The sequence below is a fragment of the Sinocyclocheilus grahami genome, unplaced genomic scaffold, assembly GCF_001515645.1.
Source record: "Sinocyclocheilus grahami isolate Dianchi unplaced genomic scaffold, SAMN03320097.WGS_v1.1 scaffold2468.1, whole genome shotgun sequence".
In the NCBI taxonomy this organism is placed as follows: Eukaryota; Metazoa; Chordata; class Actinopteri; order Cypriniformes; family Cyprinidae; genus Sinocyclocheilus; species Sinocyclocheilus grahami.
In genome coordinates, this window is record NW_015507647.1 from 18,416 (window position 1) to 38,630 (window position 20,215).

At 37.8% G+C, this 20,215-nt stretch overlaps 2 protein-coding genes and 1 long non-coding RNA gene across 3 annotated transcripts; 2 read left to right on the forward strand and 1 right to left on the reverse strand.

Moving 5' to 3' along the window:
* The first annotated feature begins 4,464 nt into the window (after nt 1–4,464).
* Nucleotides 4,465–10,325, forward strand: LOC107575106 (long-chain-fatty-acid--CoA ligase ACSBG1-like). Its single transcript, XM_016261514.1, has 7 exons — nt 4,465–4,613; nt 5,413–5,468; nt 5,605–5,809; nt 9,671–9,791; nt 9,879–9,963; nt 10,041–10,190; nt 10,278–10,325. Exons 1-6 carry the CDS (start codon nt 4,507–4,509, stop codon nt 10,076–10,078), a joined length of 612 nt encoding a protein of 203 aa, XP_016117000.1. The 5' UTR covers nt 4,465–4,506; the 3' UTR covers nt 10,079–10,190; nt 10,278–10,325.
* Nucleotides 10,326–11,991: 1,666 nt separating this feature from the next.
* Nucleotides 11,992–12,722, forward strand: LOC107575108 (uncharacterized). The gene is made up of 3 exons (XR_001607805.1): nt 11,992–12,189; nt 12,281–12,508; nt 12,643–12,722. It is a non-coding gene; the product is annotated as an uncharacterized lncRNA (long non-coding RNA).
* A 414-nt stretch (nt 12,723–13,136) lies between these two features.
* LOC107575107 (isocitrate dehydrogenase [NAD] subunit alpha, mitochondrial-like) lies at nt 13,137–18,787 on the reverse strand (the record flags this gene model as incomplete). Its single annotated transcript, XM_016261515.1, has 10 exons — nt 13,137–13,680; nt 13,770–13,922; nt 14,027–14,111; nt 14,204–14,268; nt 14,936–15,038; nt 15,168–15,301; nt 16,932–17,119; nt 17,197–17,311; nt 17,484–17,567; nt 18,599–18,787. Coding segments are annotated over 10 exons (1,200 nt in total), but the record flags the coding sequence as incomplete, so codon positions are not given.
* Between the last annotated feature and the right edge of the window lie 1,428 nt (nt 18,788–20,215).

A 20,215-nucleotide genomic window follows, 5' to 3' on the forward strand; every position in this document is an offset into this window, starting at 1 on the left:
ACATAAATGTATTGCAGATATCGTTAAAGTTCAATCATTTTATGTACACATTTTAGAATTAGTCTGATTCAAGGAGAATCAGAAGGCTGAATCCCGACTGACAGAGGAGGAGCTGGGGATGGAGGAGGGTAATTAGCTATTGAGCAATGCGAAAACTGCTGATAATACTGAGGGACCTTATATATGAATGCTTAGATAGGTGTCGTACTCCCATAGGTAGATGGGGATCAGCTGAAGGTCAGCTGATGCGAGCTTGACTAACGTGACCTGCCAGAACTAACGCTACGCTTGATGACTGTGGCTCTCTAGGACCGAACTTGCCTACCCCTGGTTTAGAGCATAGATTCCCATATAGCTCTATATAAAAGGCCTATAAATTCTCTAATTGTTTTTAGACATAAATACTTATTTTTATTAAGTTGTGGGTTTGGATATATATTTAGACATTTTCAAAGACAACTTTTTGTAAAGGTTTAGATTTTTTAGGGGTTTGAAATGTTGATTTGAAGCGTCAGTTTTTGAATTATTATTACTACAGTCAAACCTGAACACAGAGAAAGCATTTTGTTACACACAACATTCAAATTCTATAACAATTTAACAAAAATGAACAGGAATGCTTTATCAGAGCTTAATCCTTCTGGGTGTGAGCTGATTTCAACCTCTTATTTCAGTTTTCTGACTCGTTATGGCTATATGGTTATAGCCATAACAATTCATTTGCATGTGTATAATTGTGTATGTGTGCGTTTGTCTGTGAGTGTGTATATGTGTGTGTGTGTGTGAGTGGATGTGTCTGTTTTGCACTCTCGATATTTTAGAGTGTAACCCCTTCCTTATTGTCCACTTTTTTTACTGCATTGTAGTTGAATTATTGTTTTTATTTGACATATTTGCTATGTTACAGTCACACCAGTCCACAGGTGTGTGTGTGCATAAGTGTGTGTGTACGCGTGTGTGTGTTTGAATGGATGTGTTGGTTTTGCACTCTTGATGTTTTAGAGTTTCACCCCATCATTTCTGTGTACTTTTTTTCTGCATTGTGGCAGATTTGTAGATTGCACACATAAAAATTCGCTGAATTTTTGTGGATTCCCAATTCATTTCCTATGGTCGGTCATTTTTGACCGAAGACCACAAGTGTGACTATTTTTTTATGACCACTTAGCCTGCTCGAATCAAGCTCTCAATTTGTGTGTGTTCACATTCCAAATACCATAAAAGTTTTGTACCATTCCGATGAAGCTGTGATTTTTAAAAATTCAAAACAGAAAATTTTTTGGTCAAAAGTGTTCAAAAGATCACCAGAGGGTTAAGTCAGACAGCCTCTTTGGCGGTTCTTGGCCAATGAAAACTGCGACACGTCCAGACCTTCTTCCATCAGTCTGAAGAAGAAACAACATCCAATCAGTTTGTTACAGGTGTCCGGAAATAATGGTACACCAAAAAGAAAAGCCAATCAGAATTCTTGAAGGTAATACAAAACTTGTTGCCAGACAGAACGGAAATATATATGTTTGAGGACTGTAGACTAAATTTCTGGGTTTGCTGAATTGGTGACAAACCTCTTCTCTTGAATTTTCATGAATAAGTATTTTCATAACATTATTTATTCAATTATATGAAATTGTCTGACTTTATGTAGATTTTCACGTTTTTAATGATTTAAAAATGTGCGTGAATACAAACCTTGATCTAGCATGTCACTTCTGTGACATTTTTTTATATATTATTTTCCAGGGTTAAGCATTAGTGCAAGATCTAACAATTGTGCAAATAAAGGTAATCAATCATTTAAAAAGACACTAGTCTTATTTTTTCTGTTGTTGGTGTTATAAACTTTATCATTTACTTTTTTCATGTGGTTCATTTAAAAATATGCCATTGGTGTTACATTGCTTCATCTTCATATGAATAATTTGATTTTAGAACCATCTTAGAATTTTTTCCCCCTCATAATTACTTGCTGGTTTTACTGTCACTGGTGATTTATCTGATTTTAATCACTTCTAAGGCTAAGATGTAATGGCCAAAAAAATGAACTGAACTTTATTCAAGACTTAAACATTTTGTACATTGTAAAATTAGCATTTTTTGAGACTGACCAAATTAAAGCCACAATCATAATTGCAGACTCACTATTTAAATAAGTTTTCATTTGTTTTATTCAAGATGTTAAGCTTATACAATGAGGTTAATGAGGTCTGCCTAAATCCACATACAGAAACCAAAAAATGACATAAAGAGCGGAAAAATACCACACAATAGTGAATGTAGAACTAACTATGGTGAAAATGTGCAACGAAATTTAAGATTACATGTCCAAAGTTTTAAATTACAATTACATTATAGGTTAGCATTACCATAAAATAATTGCTTTTTTCCGAAAAATGTGTGTTCTGTGATCCTCAGAAAAAGTCAATTTGGAGAAAAGGGGAAAGGCATCTTAGTGTTTGGAGAATAGTAAGGCAAAATGTGTCAGCTCTACAAGCTTTCCATTCAATATACATGACAGGGTACATATTCCCAAGAAATTGTCTTTCAAGGCAGTTAGACTGCAATCATGCCAGTCGCATACACGGCCATGCAAAAGGCTAAAACACCACAGATGATGAAATGAACGATCATTCAAGGCAAAATTTGTGAGATCTACAAGTTTTTTTTGATTCCCGGTTCTTCTTAGAAGGTTATAAATCCAGCAGCTAAATATGTTGGTTAAATCTCAACTATTTGCTGGATTTATTGTTTAATTTTCTTGTGAAGCCCCACCCCACGTGTTGTGTTGTGCTCAGATGTAGCAGGTGAGTCAGAGCACAAAATCAGGTGTGTGCTACAAGTCAGTGCCGAATTCTGAGCACTGCCAGCCCTGCTGTGAACATGAGCGAGCTTCAACACTGAACTCAACCGGAGTTTGTGCACTGATTCACCTGCTAAATCTGAACACAACACAAGCTTCAACCTGCTGGAGCACATGACATAAAAGATTCATATGAGGAAGAGAAAGAAAGACTTCACTCTCAACAGACTTCTGACAGAGAGCTCGAACACCAGCGTTTCTTGGAGGCTCCGCGCAATCGTTTTCCGGCGGTAACCAAACACCGGCCTATGTCATCATGTCATGTTAACTTGTAGATCAGTAACATGACTCTTCTTTTTGGATCTATTCATTTCTTAATAAAATATTTAAAACTGCAAATAAACTTATAATTTGATATTTGGGGCAAGATAAAGTAAAAATGTCAAGCTGAATCAATGATTCTGATATCATAACGAAGAAACGAAAACTTTAGTTTGGCATAATCTTTTTGAAATTTCTTTTTTATTTTATTTTATTTTATTTTTCTTGTTTACAAAAACATTTAGACATTTAGCAGACGCTTTTATTCAAAGAGACTTACAAATGAGGACAATGGAAGCAATCAAAATCAACAAAAGAGCAATGATATGCAAGTGCTATAACAAGTCTCAGTTAGCTTAACGCAGTACACATAGCAAGGTTGTTTTTTTTCTAGAAAAAGAATAGAGCAAGCTAGTATTAGACGCCTTTTTTGCTTTTGTTAATTGTATAATAAATAAAAAGAAAACAAAAAGATAGAATACAAAAAGATTAGAGAAGGTTAATTTTTTAATTTTTTATTCTAATACTTGGAAAAACAATGGACCACAAAATCAAAGTCATGTGGTGCAAACAACTTCATAAAAACACATAAATCTTAATATAATAGAGGACCCAAACCCTCATGACAAGGTCATTAAGTCTCGAGCTTGAAAAAATAATTATTAAAATGATGATTAAAGTGCAGTGCCCACTAACATGCATTGAAGGGATAAGGGATGCCATTACTCTTTCCTTGATGGTATAACATTTTCAGCCATTATTAAATAGAAAAGTATAACTTTTTCAAAATCACACCAACATGATTGCAAAGAGTACATTTCTGAGAACTTGACATGTACTTTATACTACAGTTAAATCGATTTTTTTCTTTATCATGGATATGCTTATTTGTATTTGACCCATACATTTAAGCTTGTGTGTTTTGTTGCACTGAACAGAAAGGACTTGATTTGACGTAAAAGACTTTGGACTTAAGTTTACAGAAGAGCAATTCTGTGAATGGAAAAAATATGACTCTTCCTCTCTTTTCCTAAAGGTGATAAAACTAAAATAGAAAAAATCCCATTAGAAATAAATTAATTTTATTGAAGATAAGTCAGAATAACCTCAAATAAATTCAGCTGAGTGGGTTGTTTTACACAAATTCTAAGGACTGTAACAAATTTCCATATGAAAGCCCACACACTCATTAAAATGCACTGCACCCAAAGACATTTCACACTGAACAAACTTTTTGCCAACTTTTCCTGAGAAAAGAACTTCACTATGAACATTTCCCTGAAGCTTACTCAGAGCATCATAAAAATAAGCACATAGCTGAAGCTTTTCACTTGGAGAATTGTGAAGGTGCCTCATGGAGCTATTCATTGCTTCATTCTGTCCTCATTATGCCAAGAACCGGACAATCTTTGAACACTTCATACCAGTCCTGCAGTCAGCATGAGCTCAAAATACACCAGCAAACTGATCCAACCAATAACCAGTTTGGAAAAAGGTATGTGGATTTGTTTAATATAATTTGTTGAATTAACTTGCACTGTGACATCTTCATCACATCTTCATCCTGCGCATTGATATTTAAGTAATTTTATGTGAGTCAAAATGAATCAAAAATCAATGCATTTGGTTTAAAAAATGTATAGGCTACAGTGTGGCATTTACATTATAAGTAAATTAGTTATTTCTTTGAGGATTTAAAAGTGCAAATGTGAAACTTACGGTTTAAGAAAACATGAATTCAGCTTTTTTTATGTTTATGGCTCTTCATGGCAAAAAATTAGAATATTCCTTTAACAATGAGAAACTTTTTTTTTTAATGTGAGAAGTTATGTTCAACTAAGGTTGCCACCGATAAGAATAAGATGTCTTGTAAAATGTCTTGTTTTTCTAAAGAGTTTGACAAAAACACTACTTGGAAAAAACGTGGATGTTTGTGTTTTTCACCGAACACTCTTAACAAAGAGCATTAAGTCTGTCATTTTGTTGGGATGCCAAGTTTAAAGCAACCTAATGTGCCTGCTCACTTGTGGCTATGTCAAGAACTGAAGTGAAACAGAAAATAGAAGTTTCCATGACTGATGGGAACTAAATTCACACATTTTGTGAACTCCCGTCTGTCAACAAAGTTGCTGGGGCTTTAGTACTTTGTAACCCAAACATGTCATTGTGGGGTCTTACAACGCTGTTGAGTGGTTACAGCATGCAATTCATGGGTACGGCAGCAAGAGCCGGGTCTGACTGCAGGGAGAGCCAGTGTCCACTGCTATCTAACAAACCAGCAATCTGTGTTTCAGCTTGGCCTGTTCACCCATGACAGACCTTATGCAGCAGGATGTTGGGAATGGATTGTGTAAGTAGAGTAACTATTATTTTGTTTAGCATATTTAGAGTTTGGAGATCAGGATTATGTTCTGACCTTCTAATCCTGTTGTTCATATCATCAAATTTTCAGTAATTGAACTGTGATTATTTCTTATTCAATGCAGCAGAGAAAACGAGCATTGAGGAGGTTCTGGCAGGTGCAGAACTGGCCCCAGCCCAATCGCTGTGGACTAAAGAGGTCAGCGGATCAGTTCAGCTGAGAATGGATGAACTTTGTCCAGAACACCCCATCACTGTGCATCAGATGTTTACCAACTCAGTTCAGAAGTACGGGAAGCTGACCGCTTTGGCAAGCAAAAGAGGAAACAAGTGGGAAAAAGTTACCTTTTCGGAATATTATCACCTCAGTCGAATGGCCACCAAAGGTTTTCTAAAGGTGATCTTAGAGCAGTTTTTTAAACAATAATTTATACATAACATGTTCATGTGTTGATTTGCACAGCTCATTCTCATGCAAGTTATGGATTGGATATAATAAAATATTTGAAAATTCACCTAGCTTGGTCTGGAGAGAGCCATCCTGGTTTTCAATTCAGCAGAGTGGTTTATTGCTGCTGTTGGAACTGTCTTTGCAGGGTGAGAAAAACCCATAGTTTATTTTTATTTTTTTTACTTTAAGCTTAAAATTTCACACTTGTAATTTTTGGTATTGCTAAATTTGAATTGTACTGCATAATCGAGGTGTGTAGGTGTGCAGATAACAACGCAGAATCAACGGGGAAATCACGCGGCGGTGGGACATGCTTTTACATCAATGAGAGGTGGTGTACAGATGTAACTGTGTTAAAGAAGATGTGCTGTTCAGATCTAGAAGTGCTCTTCATTAATTGCAAGCCGTTCTATTCACCGCGGGAGTTTTGCTCGTTCATTCTCGTCAGTGTGTACATTCCTCCGCAAGCACACGTGAGCTCGGCTTTACAACAACTCGCTGATCTGATCACAGACACAGAACAACAACACCCGGACTCTGTTTTAATCATTCTCGGGGACTTTAATAAAGCAAATCTCTCCCGTGAACTGCCAAAATACAGACAGCACATCACATGTCCCACCAGAGACAGTAATATATTGGATCACTGTTACACCACAATAAAGAATGCATATCACTCTGTTCCACGAGCAGCTTTGGGGCGCTCTGATCACTGTTTAGTTCATATCATACCGACCTACAGGCAGAAACTGAAATCAGCTAAACCTGTATTAAGGACTGTAAAAAGATGGACTAATGAAGCAGAGCAGGATTTAAAGCTTGTTTTGACCTCACTGATTGGAGCGTCTTTGAAGCTCAGGCAATCCATCCCATGAACACTTAACAATAACTGTGGAACATACACTATTTATTCACTCATACACTTATTTATCTAACACACATACTCAGTCTACGCCTCAAATTTGCACATAATATTCAGTACCTGTACATAAAAAAACTGTCTATTGTAATATACCTGCACATACAACTGTCAATTTATATATTTTTATTCCTTATTTACTTGTTCTATTTTTTATTTTATTTTTTATTAATAATTTGTTCTGTCACTGTCATTCTGTTACACTGTGGAAGCTTCTGTCACGAAAACAAATTCCTCGTATGTGTAAACATACCTGGCAATAAAGCTCATTCTTCTTCTTCTTCTAGTCAAACTACGGTGTCAGTTTCTCTGTCCATGTATACACAACAGAATGCTTAAATCGAGTATTTGAAGGATTAAATACGTGCTGTGCGTCACCTTTTGTCTTTTGGATCATGCACACAACACAGAGGCCAACTGTATTCTGATTAACACATTGTATATACTGTACATGCTGTATGAAGCCAAGCTACAATTGCATTATGGTCTGTTAGTCCAACTTAAAGTGCCCCTATTATGCCATTTCAAATATTGCCTTTCATACAATGTGTAATGTAGCTGTATGTGAGGGGGTTACAGTTACAGGGTTACACATTTGCATAACATTTGCACAACTTAGTACGTATGTTCTACGTTGGCCGGACACAAACAACTTGACCCACCCTCAAACACTCTAGCTTGTTCGTGTGGTAAACATCATGTCGAGAAGACACTGTGTCCTACACTATGAAAGTAAATTTGTTTTATTTTCACTTTCCGAAAGATGAGGCTCCAAAGAATCAGTGGTTAAAATATTTTTTTCCCACTGTATCACAGCAGTACAACCCCAATCGTGTTCCCGCCATTTTACTGACGACTGCTTCTCTAATCTCGAGGAGTTCAACGCGGGATTCACAAAACGCTTGCTCTTAAAAGATGGCTCAGTACCCAGTTTATTTGGACCATCTGGCTCCACTGAATCACAACCTTTAAGTATGATAAATAATAGATGTTTACATTTTCTGTTGAGCGTTCAAAATACGGAATTATGGCAATGGGTGTATCAACGCAGTAAGCGGTAGGCCAATCACAACATACTGGGCAATCTGACCAATCAGAGCAGAGTAGGCTCACGGAATGGATGGGTTCAGAGAGACTGAATCTTAGAACTGCTTCAAACGAATCGTTGGAAAATGAGTTGATATTTGCATCAATTTAAACAGATTTTATTATTTCAGTTCTAGTTTGTCTGGTCTCGTCTACGTTAATGCTACCTGTGTGTTGCTTTACCAGTTTGTTGGATTAAAGACTTTATAAACCTTCTTCTTTGACTTTGTGCATTCATGAGAAGTGTAGCTGTGACAGAAGACAGGACACAAAAAGAAAATAAGTAGCAGTGTGCCTTTCTCATTTTATTTTTTCTGTTTGTCAGTGTTTTTTGTTTGTTTTGGTCAATGGATCACTTTGCCGCTGTCCACCTGCTCTGCCTTGAGCAGGAGAACCTCTCCCTCGAGAAGCGTGTCTCTCCCATCAGACCACATTCCCGGACGACTGCTTGCGCTCGTTCCTGCACGCCTGACTGAACACTGCCACACGACTGCAGTTGTCCGGGGGGAGTGTGTCTTAACCGTCTGCCTTGCGGATGAAGACACCAGCCCCACTCCCAACCCAGTGCCCAGCCAGTCACCACCACATTGCACAGAGCGTCTGCCTGAGCCCATAGCAGACGGAGTACGAGGGGATGGAAAAAAGCCCCACCCACACTCCTGCCACTGAGGGTGAGCTACAACTGGCCTCTGGAAATATTACACCAGGCTCCCTTGTCCCTCCGGCTCCACCTTCGCCTCGTCCCTCCATCCCCTGGCTCTGTCAGGCTCCTCCTTCCCTCTGGCTCCACCTTGGTCCTCAGTCGCTCCAGCTTCGCCGTGGTCTTCCAGGTCCCCGTCTCCGCCTCAGTCGCCAGAGCCACTGACTCCGCGTTGGCCCTCAGGAACCTCGGTGTCACCCTAGCTCTTCACTCTGTTTCCTCCCGGGGCTCCTCTTTCATCGGTGTTGTCTGTTGGTCGACCCCCTGGTGTCGTCAGCCTTACCTCCTCCATGGCTCCTCCCTCCTGCAACGCCACCATGGGGCACCACCCAGGCATCTCCTTGGCTCCGACCACCATCAGCACCTCCCTGGTTTCTTCCATCACCTCCTCTGGATCTCTGTTCACTGCTCACCATCACAAACTGTCCTCAACCTAAACCTCATCCCATCAGTGATCTGTCGGCGAGAGGTTGCACCTTTTTGGGAGGGGAAGTACTGTCACAATTATATTCAGTTTAGTTCGGTTTTCTGTCCTTGTGTTCATTTCCTGTCTGCGTTGCTATGGTTTTTGATTTGATTGTATTATCCTGTTCAGCTGTGTTCGCCTCATCCTGTTGCTCTGTTTGAATCCTCATTTGTCCGGTATCGTCGATGTTACGTGTGTTGCAAGCCTTCTCTCTGTTTGTATTTACCTTCTGTGGATTTATTTAAGACTGCCTATCATCATCATCGTGTTCATGTGAGTTCAACACAGTAGCGTGACAATAATAGGGGCACTTTAACAAATATTACAAAATCTCATTTTTAAAGTGCATGTAAATGTACTTGGTGTAAAACATGGAACAAAATATCCCAAGATTACTAAAAATGACCCTGGATTAACAATCTCAAGTGTAAAAAGCTTGTTTACACATTGGTCAAGATGTTGCAGGGGCCTTTAACATCAAATACAACCTTAAATGAACTTATTAAAGTGGAAAGGGAGTATTAGGTCTAGGATCACTACCCTCACATCTATATTTTTGTTTGTGCTAGGGGTATAATGGCAGGTATCTATACCACAAACTCACCAGATGCCTGCCTCTATGTTGCTAATGTCTCAAGAGCCAACATCATTGTTGTGGAAAATCAAAAGCAGCTGGATAAGATTTTAGAGGTAACATTTGGTCTACTTTATTTTCTAAACATGGACCTCCTCATACACAATGAACAAGCTGATTAATCATCCTGTTTGTCTTGTTAGGTAAAGGATAAGCTTAATTCCACACTTAAAAGCCATAGTACAATATTCTGGATCTTTGAAGGAGAAGTTGCCCAATCTCTATTCAGTGAGTGTACGATATATAGAGATCCACATAAGCCAAAGTTACCCGAAGACTTACCATAAATGTTTGATTTTGAACAGTGGGAAGAGTTCATGGGACTAGGACCGGAAGTCTCTGATCAAGAACAAGATAAAGCAATCTGCAGCCAGAAAGCCAATCAATGCTGTGTACTTATTTAAACCTCTGGAACAACCGGATCACCAAAAGGAGTGATGCTATGTCATGACAATGTAAGATGCTATGGAAAATGACATTCACAATCTAGCAGCAATGTTGTGTTGCAATTGTTGACAATTTTGAATTCTGGACTCTTACAGATCCCATGGACAGCCCACCATGCAAGCAGGGCTGGAGATATGTGGCCAGGAAATTAGGCAAGAGTCTCTGGTCAGCTACCTTCCCCTGAGTAGATTGACTCCAAATCAAGACAGAGATCTGAAGTTGTTTGAGATCCAAATGCTCCTAAATCCATTACATAGACTCAAAAAGATATACAACGCATCTCCAGTTCCTTCTACTATAGAAAAGGGAAGCCAAAACATCCCAGTATGGCCGCTGTCATCTTACAGCAATGACATCACTTGGAGCCCGAGTCTGTGAAGTAGTGATTCATTTGGAGCCCCCACAGACACAAAATCATGACAATGCACACCGGTTTTATAGCATCAAATAACTAACAGCAAATATATTAGAAAAATGAACACTTGAACACAAATCAGTGTGATAAGAACTACCTAAAGTGATGGAAACCATCTTTCGAAAAACATTTGAAGTGTAATTTGATTTTTTTTAGTTTGGCTGACGTCCCATTCGTTTGCATGGAGAGGGTGGGGTTTATGACCTATACTGCAGCCAGCTACCAGATGGGGATCAAAATGTTTTGGCTTCACTTTTCAGGACTTGTGCAGTACACTTGGTTCATTACAAGACCAAGATCATGAAAATATGATCTTGGACTCAGACTTGAGACCAGACTACTACAGCGCTGTCAAATGTTGAAAAGGATCAAAGTCTATTCTACATTGCTCTGGGGTTTACATAAAATTGTATGTTCTCTTTTAGGGGAGTTTAGTAGACACTCTTCGAGAGGTAACCCCTACAGCCCACATGGGCTTTCCACGTGTTTGGGAGGAAAATTGTGGAAAAGATCAAGGAAGGCATTTCACGGTGTGGATACATGAAAAGGAAACTAGTGACGTGGGCCATGTCTGTTAGTCTGGAGGCTAATCAAAGACTTCCCAAGTATGTCAATCATTTTACAGGATATCATTGTCTGTTATATTACATTCAGGTTATTTGAACTTTTCTTGTTTTTATGACTATTGTCATCAAATCAGGGATGAGAAGTCATTCCTCTTTACTCTTGCGGACAGCCTGGTCTTGCAGAAGCTTTGTGCCGAGCTGGGCTTCTCCAATTGTATGAAGTTATTTTCGGGAGCAGCACCTATTGGAAGCGAAACTCTTCAGTTCTTCCTCGGCCTCAACATTCGGCTGTATGAAGCCTACAGGATGAGTGAAAGCTCAGACAAGCTTATGTCTGGGCCAAAAGTGTACCGATTTTCAAGGCAAGCCCTCTTACTTCAACTTAGAGGTTGAGTACTTTCAATCTGAAGGCCAATAATCAACAAGTTCACTGTGTAACAATTCCTTAAACTCTTCTAGCTGTGGATATCATTGTCTGACTATTGTCATCAAATCAGGGATGAGAAGTCATTCCTCTTTACTCTTGCGGACAGCCTGGTCTTGCAGAAGCTTTGTGCCGAGCTGGGCTTCTCCAATTGTATGAAGTTATTTTCGGGAGCAGCACCTATTGGAAGCGAAACTCTTCAGTTCTTCCTCGGCCTCAACATTCGGCTGTATGAAGCCTACAGGATGAGTGAAAGCTCAGACAAGCTTATGTCTGGGCCAAAAGTGTACCGATTTTCAAGGCAAGCCCTCTTACTTCAACTTACAGGTTGAGTACTTTCAATCTGAAGGCCAATAATCAACAAGTTCACTGTGTAACAATTCCTTAAACTCTTCTAGCTGTGGTAAGGTGGTTCCAGGCTGCCAATACAAACTAGTAAATGTAGATGGTGATGGCATTGGAGAAGTGTGTTTCTGGGGCCGCAATATCTTCATGGGATTCCTCAACCTGAAGGATAAAACAAAGGAGGCTTTGGATGAAGATGGATGGCTTGGGAAAGGTAGATGAAAATGGCTTTCTTTACATCACTGGAAGAATAAAAGGTAAAGCATGTTATTTCAAATCCTACGCATTTTTACTAGCATTGATGCTATAGTTGGATTCAAGTTATTTTTAAATACCATTTCCATTCAGAGCTTATAATCACGGCTGGAGGAGAGAACATTCCCCCACTTCCCATAGAGGATGCTGTTAAACAGGAGTTGCCAATCATCAGCAATGCCATGTTGATTGGAGACAAGAGGACATTTCTGTCCATGCATTTTGAATTTCGGGTCAATTCAAAAGCAACCTCAAATGCCCATCGCATTCAAAAATGGACCATATTAGGGAAAGATTTCTCAATTGTTGGAGGAGAACTAGGTGAGTGCTGTGAACACTTCCCAATAGACATCCAATGGGTATTAAAAAAAAAAGTATTTTCTGATGGATCATAACTTCTATTGAACCTGGAACAATAGTTATTACCAAAGATAATAGAATTTGTTACTTTTCAGGTCCTACAATGAAACTACGTCGCCCAGTGGTGTTGCAGATGTATGACAGTGAAATACAGAGTTTTTACAGAGAATAGATGACTTCCATACTGGCTGCATCTCTGTTTAAGATACCGTTTCTTTTTTGGCCAATCATATCGTAGAAATTTGATTTTTAATGATTTATTTTTTAATCTAACAACACAAAGTGCCCTAATTTTTTTAATTGCTATCACTAAACATACTGTTAATTGTCTTCAATGTAAATTGGATGTTATATGTTTAATATTCCTGTATGTTTTGACCAGATCTTAAAAATAAAACTTGTGCTTTGTCTATATATTTACTTTATATGGTAATCCTCTAATCTAGTTTATGCAGTATTATAATGATCATATAAAAAGTGCTCTATAAAATAAAGACACAGGTTGTTTTGTCCGTAAAAATAGACATATATATTCCATCCACAGTCATGTCTTGATAGTACAGTCATTTCACAACTGACACAGCAAAGGTCAAGAGCAGTGTGAATTATATTAATTGTTAACCATAATGCAAAGTTCATAGCCGATGTAAAAGCTCAAGCATAAAAAATGTGAAACATTCACTTTTTTTAACGGATTTACCACACTTAAAAAAAAAAAAACTAAATAATTCAAAATATTTTGATTCATGTCATGTGACAGAAAGGCAAATTGTCAAAACACATCAAACCAAAGAAAATGTCGAGGCAATAAATACAGTTTATCTTAGATTATGTAGTTCCTTTTTGACAGATTAAAACAGCTCACAACTCACAAATACAGTCGCCGAAAGACAAGAATTAAGACAGTGCTTTGCTGTTCTGGAGAAACAAAAATGCAGACACTTAGTAGAATTGTGAGCAGATATCAGAATGATGTGAAGATTAATTTCTTTTTTTTTAATTTCTGATTTCTTTAGGCATCAGATCCAAACATAGACACTAGAAAAGCCTCAATCCATGTCCTGCACTCTTCGGCAGATGTCAGCTGTGAACTCTGAGCACTTAGCATTTCCACCGAGGTCTTTGGTCAGAACCTGAAATATAAGATGGGCAATAGGCATAAAAATATTCGTCTTGATGGTAGAAGCTAAATTCATATTCATGTTCAAATGACTGATCCTACCTTCTCGTCCCGAATGGTATCGAAGCAGGCGGTCTCAATCTTTTTAGCGTACCCATGCAGTCCCATGTGGCGCAGCATCATGACAGCACTCAGCAAAAGAGCGGTGGGGTTCGCAAGGTCTTTACCTGCGATGTCGGGGGCAGTTCCGTGTACCTAACACATACAATAAAAGGATTATGATACATGGAATATTGCTATTCATCATCAATCACTCCATTGTAAAGCTATTGCATCATCCTCCAGAGTCCAATACGTACTGATTCAAATATAGCAACACCATTGGCTCCGATGTTCCCACTGGGAGTGACTCCAAGACCCCCAATCAATCCAGCACACAGATCACTGAAACCCAAATCAAAGGCTGATGACACATGCACTTCATAGATAATCATATCACATATACTACTATTACATGATGCGTCATACAGACTCACCTCAAGATGTCGCCATAAAGATTAGGCATTACCAGTACATCAAAATGAGATGGATCTTGCACCATCTAGTGGATAATCACAAAGTAATGTATGAAAGATTGTATTAAAATTAAAAAGTGATTTCTGGGTCAGTACATTGAGTATTTCTTCTAATAACTCTGTTTGAGAATTATTATAAACTTGATCATCATGAAATTTAATTTACATGAGGAGGGGGACTACATTTACTTTCAATTGTTGATTAAACTACAGGGAAGCCAAACCCAAAGTGTATTTACTGTGTGTGAATAGACTTCCATCAAGCCCAAAATATAATTTTTAACAACTGAAAGCAATGCAAAAGATTTCTGTATTTTCCATATTTCACAGTATAAGTAAAAAAGGCCAAACTAGTAAAAAGACCAAACTCTGAATGTGCAGCACGGCATATGTCTTCTAATTTGCTTCTAAAAAGCAAAAAAAATGCTTCTGTAATTAAAACAGCTGAAATAAAACTTAAATATTGAAATAAAACATAAGAAACTTTAAATTAAAAAACTAAGCAATTTAGTAATTATTTTAAAATTAGAAATGAAATAAGTCAAAGTTGAAGGACTAAAACTGAAATAAAAATTATACAGCTATGTAGAAATATAAAAAATGAATAAAAATGGCAAAAGCACATTTCTTATGTTTCACAGATGCTGGATGTGTACAACAGGCCTAATGAACTAAGTTGTCTTGCAAACATACATTGAGACAGACTGTATCCAGATACATCTCGGTGAATTTCACGTCCTTGTAATTCTCAGCAACCTCTCTGCACTTCCTCAGGAACAGACCGTCAGACATTCGCCTAGAAGACATCACTGAATTTAGCATCGTTATATCTTACAATTATTTTGTCATTAGATCCAACAAGACATTTGTTACCAGTAAAAATTCTTCATAGCTATAGTGTTACTATGTGATTTGTGACTCTCACATGATGTTGGCTTTGTGAACGGCCGTGACACTGGTTCTTTGGTTATTCCTGGCGTACTCAAATGCATACTCAGCAATGCGTCTGCTGGCCTCCTCTGTGATCAGTTTAATACTCTGCACAACTCCATCCACAATCTGATTAAGAGCGAAAATAGTGCACATATAACATTGAGATAAACAGAGCCAAATTTGTTCAAATCACTTTATCTCGACAAAACCATGTTTAGGTTTCAAAAAACAGGGTCAGGTTAGTTCATACAAAAGGGCAAGATATGATGACTGCTGTACAAATTCAGATTTAAGTTTTGCAAACCAAGTTTCATATGGTGGACTCAATCTGTAAACTTGAACACAACCACATCATGTAACATTTACTGTAAAAGTTTGGGGTCAGTAAGAGTTTTTTTTTTTAAGAGTTTTTTTCAATGTCCACTGAAAATTTGAGGAAAGTAAAATGATTTTTAAATTTACAATACTGTTCAAATGTTAAGGGTATTTTTTAAATGTTTTTGAAATAAGTCTCAGACAAAGGCTGCGTTTATTTGGTCAAAACCACAGTGAAAACAGTAATATTGTGAAATATTAACTATAATAATAATAATAACTTTTCTATTTCAATATATTTTAAAATGTAATTTATACCTGTAATGCATTCTTGCTGAATAAAAGTATTCATTTTTAAAAAATAAAAAATCTCATTGACCCTAAACTCTTGAACAGACAAAGGGAAGATCGCATGAATGGAATGTGACGACCTGGGGTGTATTCCAGAAAGCACGGTTAACTTACCGTCAGCTAAATCCTGAACTCTTGGTTGATTAACCCCAAACCTTGCTTACTCGAGGTATGTGGTTCCAAAAATGCGTCCGGGAGTAAGTTCATTCAACACAGAGTATGTTCCTGATTAAGACTCAAGACATTCTCAACAGAGCGACGAATCGACGAGTCGCTATGGAAATGGACGCTAAGAAAAAGCGCCATGCTGTTTCTTTCTTCTTCTTTTGTTCAATGATCATTTACATGCTTAGTGCATATCGCCACCTAATTGATGGTTGTGCAATCATTTAAATTTTTTTCCGTTTAATGTTTAATCCTTGAGAATATGAATTATATTATTTGTTTTATGTTAATTATATGTCACATAACCTGCTTTCTGGAATACACCCCTGAAGGTAATTTCATATAACAATTTGACACACTATGGACTGGGACTAGAGACAACTGATTTACAGCAGTCGTGTGGCACCTACCTAAAGAATACACAGCACTGAAATATGAGCTGTGCCACTGAATTCCCGCTAGCACTGCATGAGAAACTGGTTAAGACAGCATTAGATGACAATAGCACGACCTTTGACATTTGTGAAGGGAGCCAAGCAGCTGTTGAGGGCTCCAAAAGTCAAATGTCACCCTATTGCGCTATACTGGGCCTAAAGGTCTAAAGGTGGATAAATGTATATAGAGTTGCAGAAAAAGTATGAGAACCCCAAAATCCAGATGTCAGCCTAATTTATATGCTTTGGCATAAACTCAAAACAGCGATTCAAACCAATTCTCAAGAACTCTATTAAACTATATCAGTTTTGTAATGATGAATGGTCTAAATCAATTAATGCAGAACTCCATTTAAATCCAAAGGGTTCAAATACCTATTCCTGCAAATGCAGATCCTGAAGCAGAAATCAAAAGAATACGATCAACTATCCCTGGTTTGGCTGAGTTACAGGTTAAATAGTTTAAAATACAGGTGAGCACTCATACTTACCAAATGTTCGATCCCACTGTACTCTCCTTCTGTGTTTTCTCTGATGGTGACCAGATCCACATCGGTGTAAGGCGTCTTATAGCCCTCGATCGACACGCAGGGACGCACATTAGCATAAAGGTCAAAGGTCTTCCTTAGCAGCAGGTTCATGGACGGATGTCCAGCAGCAATTGGTGTCTTCAGGGGTCCTGAAATATAATTCCGTTTTGATCATGCAAGTTTCATACACACTATGCCTGATATGAGACACAGTCGGCAAATTGACCTTTTAATCCAATTTTGTTTTTGTTCATCGACTCTTTGGCCTCAGGAGGGATCATCCACCTGCCTCCGGGCCCTTTGATGGCAGTGACGTTTCTCTCTTCCCATTGAATAGGGGCCTGGGTGAGGAAAGAAATTCACACCCAAGTCTTAAAGCAGTGTTCAAAGGGGTAAAAAAAAAACATAGTAGCTCATTTTTTAGCCTGACTCGTGTAGAAAAACTGCATAATGCACTTGCTGCAACTTGCAGCCTAGGCTGCATTCCCGAAGAGTGAAACAACAGATACTTACCTTAGCTGCTTCAAATATCTTCATTACTGCAGTGGAGATCTCTGGACCGATTCCATCTCCAGGAATTAACGTTACAGTTTGAATCTGTCAAAATAAAGCACGGACCCGTAATCACAAGTATCACAATCTGGCAACATTTTCCTGTGGCTTTCTATAACTCAGAAAAGGAATCTGAAGAATTCACTACTATAGTACAAATAGTCATGAAGTTTGAACACTGCTGGCTGTTATAACTAATCTCTCCAAAAGCAAGGACAACAAAGGCATCCAGTTGAAGTTTTTCTGCAGTGTATGTTTTGAGTAGGTCTGACTCATTCTGCGTTTACTAGTGTCAAAAAACCAACGCCTTCAAGTGAACAATCTTGACTGAAGTAACTATTCAACTGACACAACTACATAGTTTCTTCAGGCTGCAAAATTAATGTTTAAGACTTCTTTTGTGATTAAAACTTTACACTCAAGGCTCCATATTAAGCTCTTCCAAGTACTTGCCTTTCAGACAAGTAAAACTGACCTTTATGTACCACGTTTCCCCCCCAAACAATATAGTATATAGTTTCAACTCATAAAACTACTATAAAAATATAAAATATGGACTTTTTAACATACAAAAACTTTTTTTTATTATTTTAAAATGTAATTAGTTTTACTTGTCAAACTGTGCATAGTACTTTTAACATATTAAAACATTTTATTTTGGGACAAGTAAAGCATTTTGGTTTGGGACGAGTTTATTTCAAGTACAACTTTATTTCTGAAATTCTGTTCATGTTAAAAAAAAGGTGAGTATTATAAATGAACCAAACTTGACCACAAACTACTTTTATATAAACCATGGTGCTAAATTCTTATTATATTTGTGTACCACACTATTTACAGCCAATGTATTTTAAAATTACCATACAATCACCATGGTGTATGTAATCAATCAAAAACATGGTGTTGCCATGGCAAGTGTCCAGAAACATGGAATTACCATGGTATCATCTTCTAAAAATACTATGGTACCATTGGTACTTTTTGTGTTAGCGTCACCCAAAAAGTTAGTTGAGTGAAGTTGCAACTTCATAGTGTCACAAATCACGGTACATGTGTGAGTGTTGATTTGAACTTACCCCTCTGGAGAAGGTTCTGGGCAGTGGGCTCTGAGTCTTTATGGCTCCCATTACATGGGACACCTGCAGAGACAATTTTAAAAGATACAAACAGATCAATAACACTGGAAGATAAATCAAGCTGATACTACCTGATACACAAAGCCAAAGCCATCTATTAAAAAGCAAGCAAATTGCCCATGTGTTTTTAAAAAGCGCAGCATTTCATGCGACTGCCACAATGGCTGATCTTCACTGTGGCCCTTTGCACACAGTAGCTAAAGCAGTTAATTAGACGGTCTGTCTGGCATCCTGATCTCATTAACTCTGAATGCAAACTTTAAATGTTTTTTTGAACACACAATGCAGAAAGTGCAATTCAGGAAACAAGCATGTACAAGGTGAATTACACCAGGGACCATCCTGAAGTCAAAAGATTAAACCTTTGCCAATTAGTGAGGTGATTAAATGTTAGTTATTAAATAAGGACATATCCTTGGTGTAAAATGAAGGGTGTAGTTTCACAAACCTGCATGGTCAAGTATATGAACATTCAATTTAAATCAGCCTAAAAAAAGGCTACGGGTCACTGATGATCAAACAGAAATAACAAAGATTTTTCTAAACAAACCGCTCAAAGAAGACAGCAGATCTGATGGGGATACTACTTCTTTTTTGAAAAAAGCAATGTGTACTGTGAGAAAGTGGTGCCATAAAACTGTGAAGCAAGATATGTGGCGTCAAAAGAATTTGGACACTTTGCCAAAAAAAATAAACTAAATTAATTTCCATTCAGAGTCACACTTAAAAATGTATGAGTGAGATAACAAAATATCCGATATCCAATACCCAGCACCCTTTTCTCTTTTCATCCCCAACACAACACATATAACTTCAAAATTTTGATAATTCTAAGTATCATAACCAGGCCCGGTACTAGGCTCGCTGGACTGGGGGGGGTAGGGCAGCACTTTCTAGGGTAATATATTCATAGTTTACTTTTACTTAGGCTACTCAATTTTCAGTCTTGCATTTTGTGTCTGTGTGAGTGCAGAAATGTTAAATATGTGTGTAGACAATATTAAGTGAATCAAGCGAATCACACCCACTGCTCCGGGTGTGTGTTCACGGTGTGTGTGTGTGTGTGTTCACTGCTGTGTGTGTGCACTTAGGATGGGATAAAGGCAGAGCACTAATTCCGAGTATGGGTCACCATACTTGGCCACATGTCAGCTCACTTTTCATTTTCATTTTCACTTATCAAAGCTATGAAAACCTAGAAGAGCCTGAAACCATTGAACATTTATTTTTTTCTTGTCCAGTCACATTGAAGTTCTGGCAGGATCTTAACAGCTGGCTAAATATTGATATCAACACTGATATTCCATCACTGAATTTGTTTCAGGTTTTGGTTTTTGGTTGTGCAGATGGTCTTTCGAAAAACATGTCATTGATGTTAAACATTATTATTACAATGGGTAAATATCATATACACAAAAGTAAGTGGAATAACAGTAAACCCTCTTTAAACTGCTTTAAAAATGAATGTAAAAAATACTTAGAATCTTTAAAATACTTATCCAAAGATAATCAATCCCTTGGGGAATTGTATATAACCATGTATGAGTCTCTTTCCTT

Excerpts from the sequence above, each read along its gene's own strand:
- LOC107575106 (XM_016261514.1), top strand. The coding sequence starts at position 4,507 with ATGCCAAGAACCGGACAATCTTTGAACACTTCATACCAGTCCTGCAGT. Across the intron at positions 5,810-9,670 it reads GCAAGCAAAAGAGGAAACAA|GGGTATAATGGCAGGTATCT; the intron begins GTGGGAAAAAGT and ends TGTTTGTGCTAG. Across the intron at positions 9,792-9,878 it reads AGCTGGATAAGATTTTAGAG|GTAAAGGATAAGCTTAATTC; the intron begins GTAACATTTGGT and ends TTGTCTTGTTAG.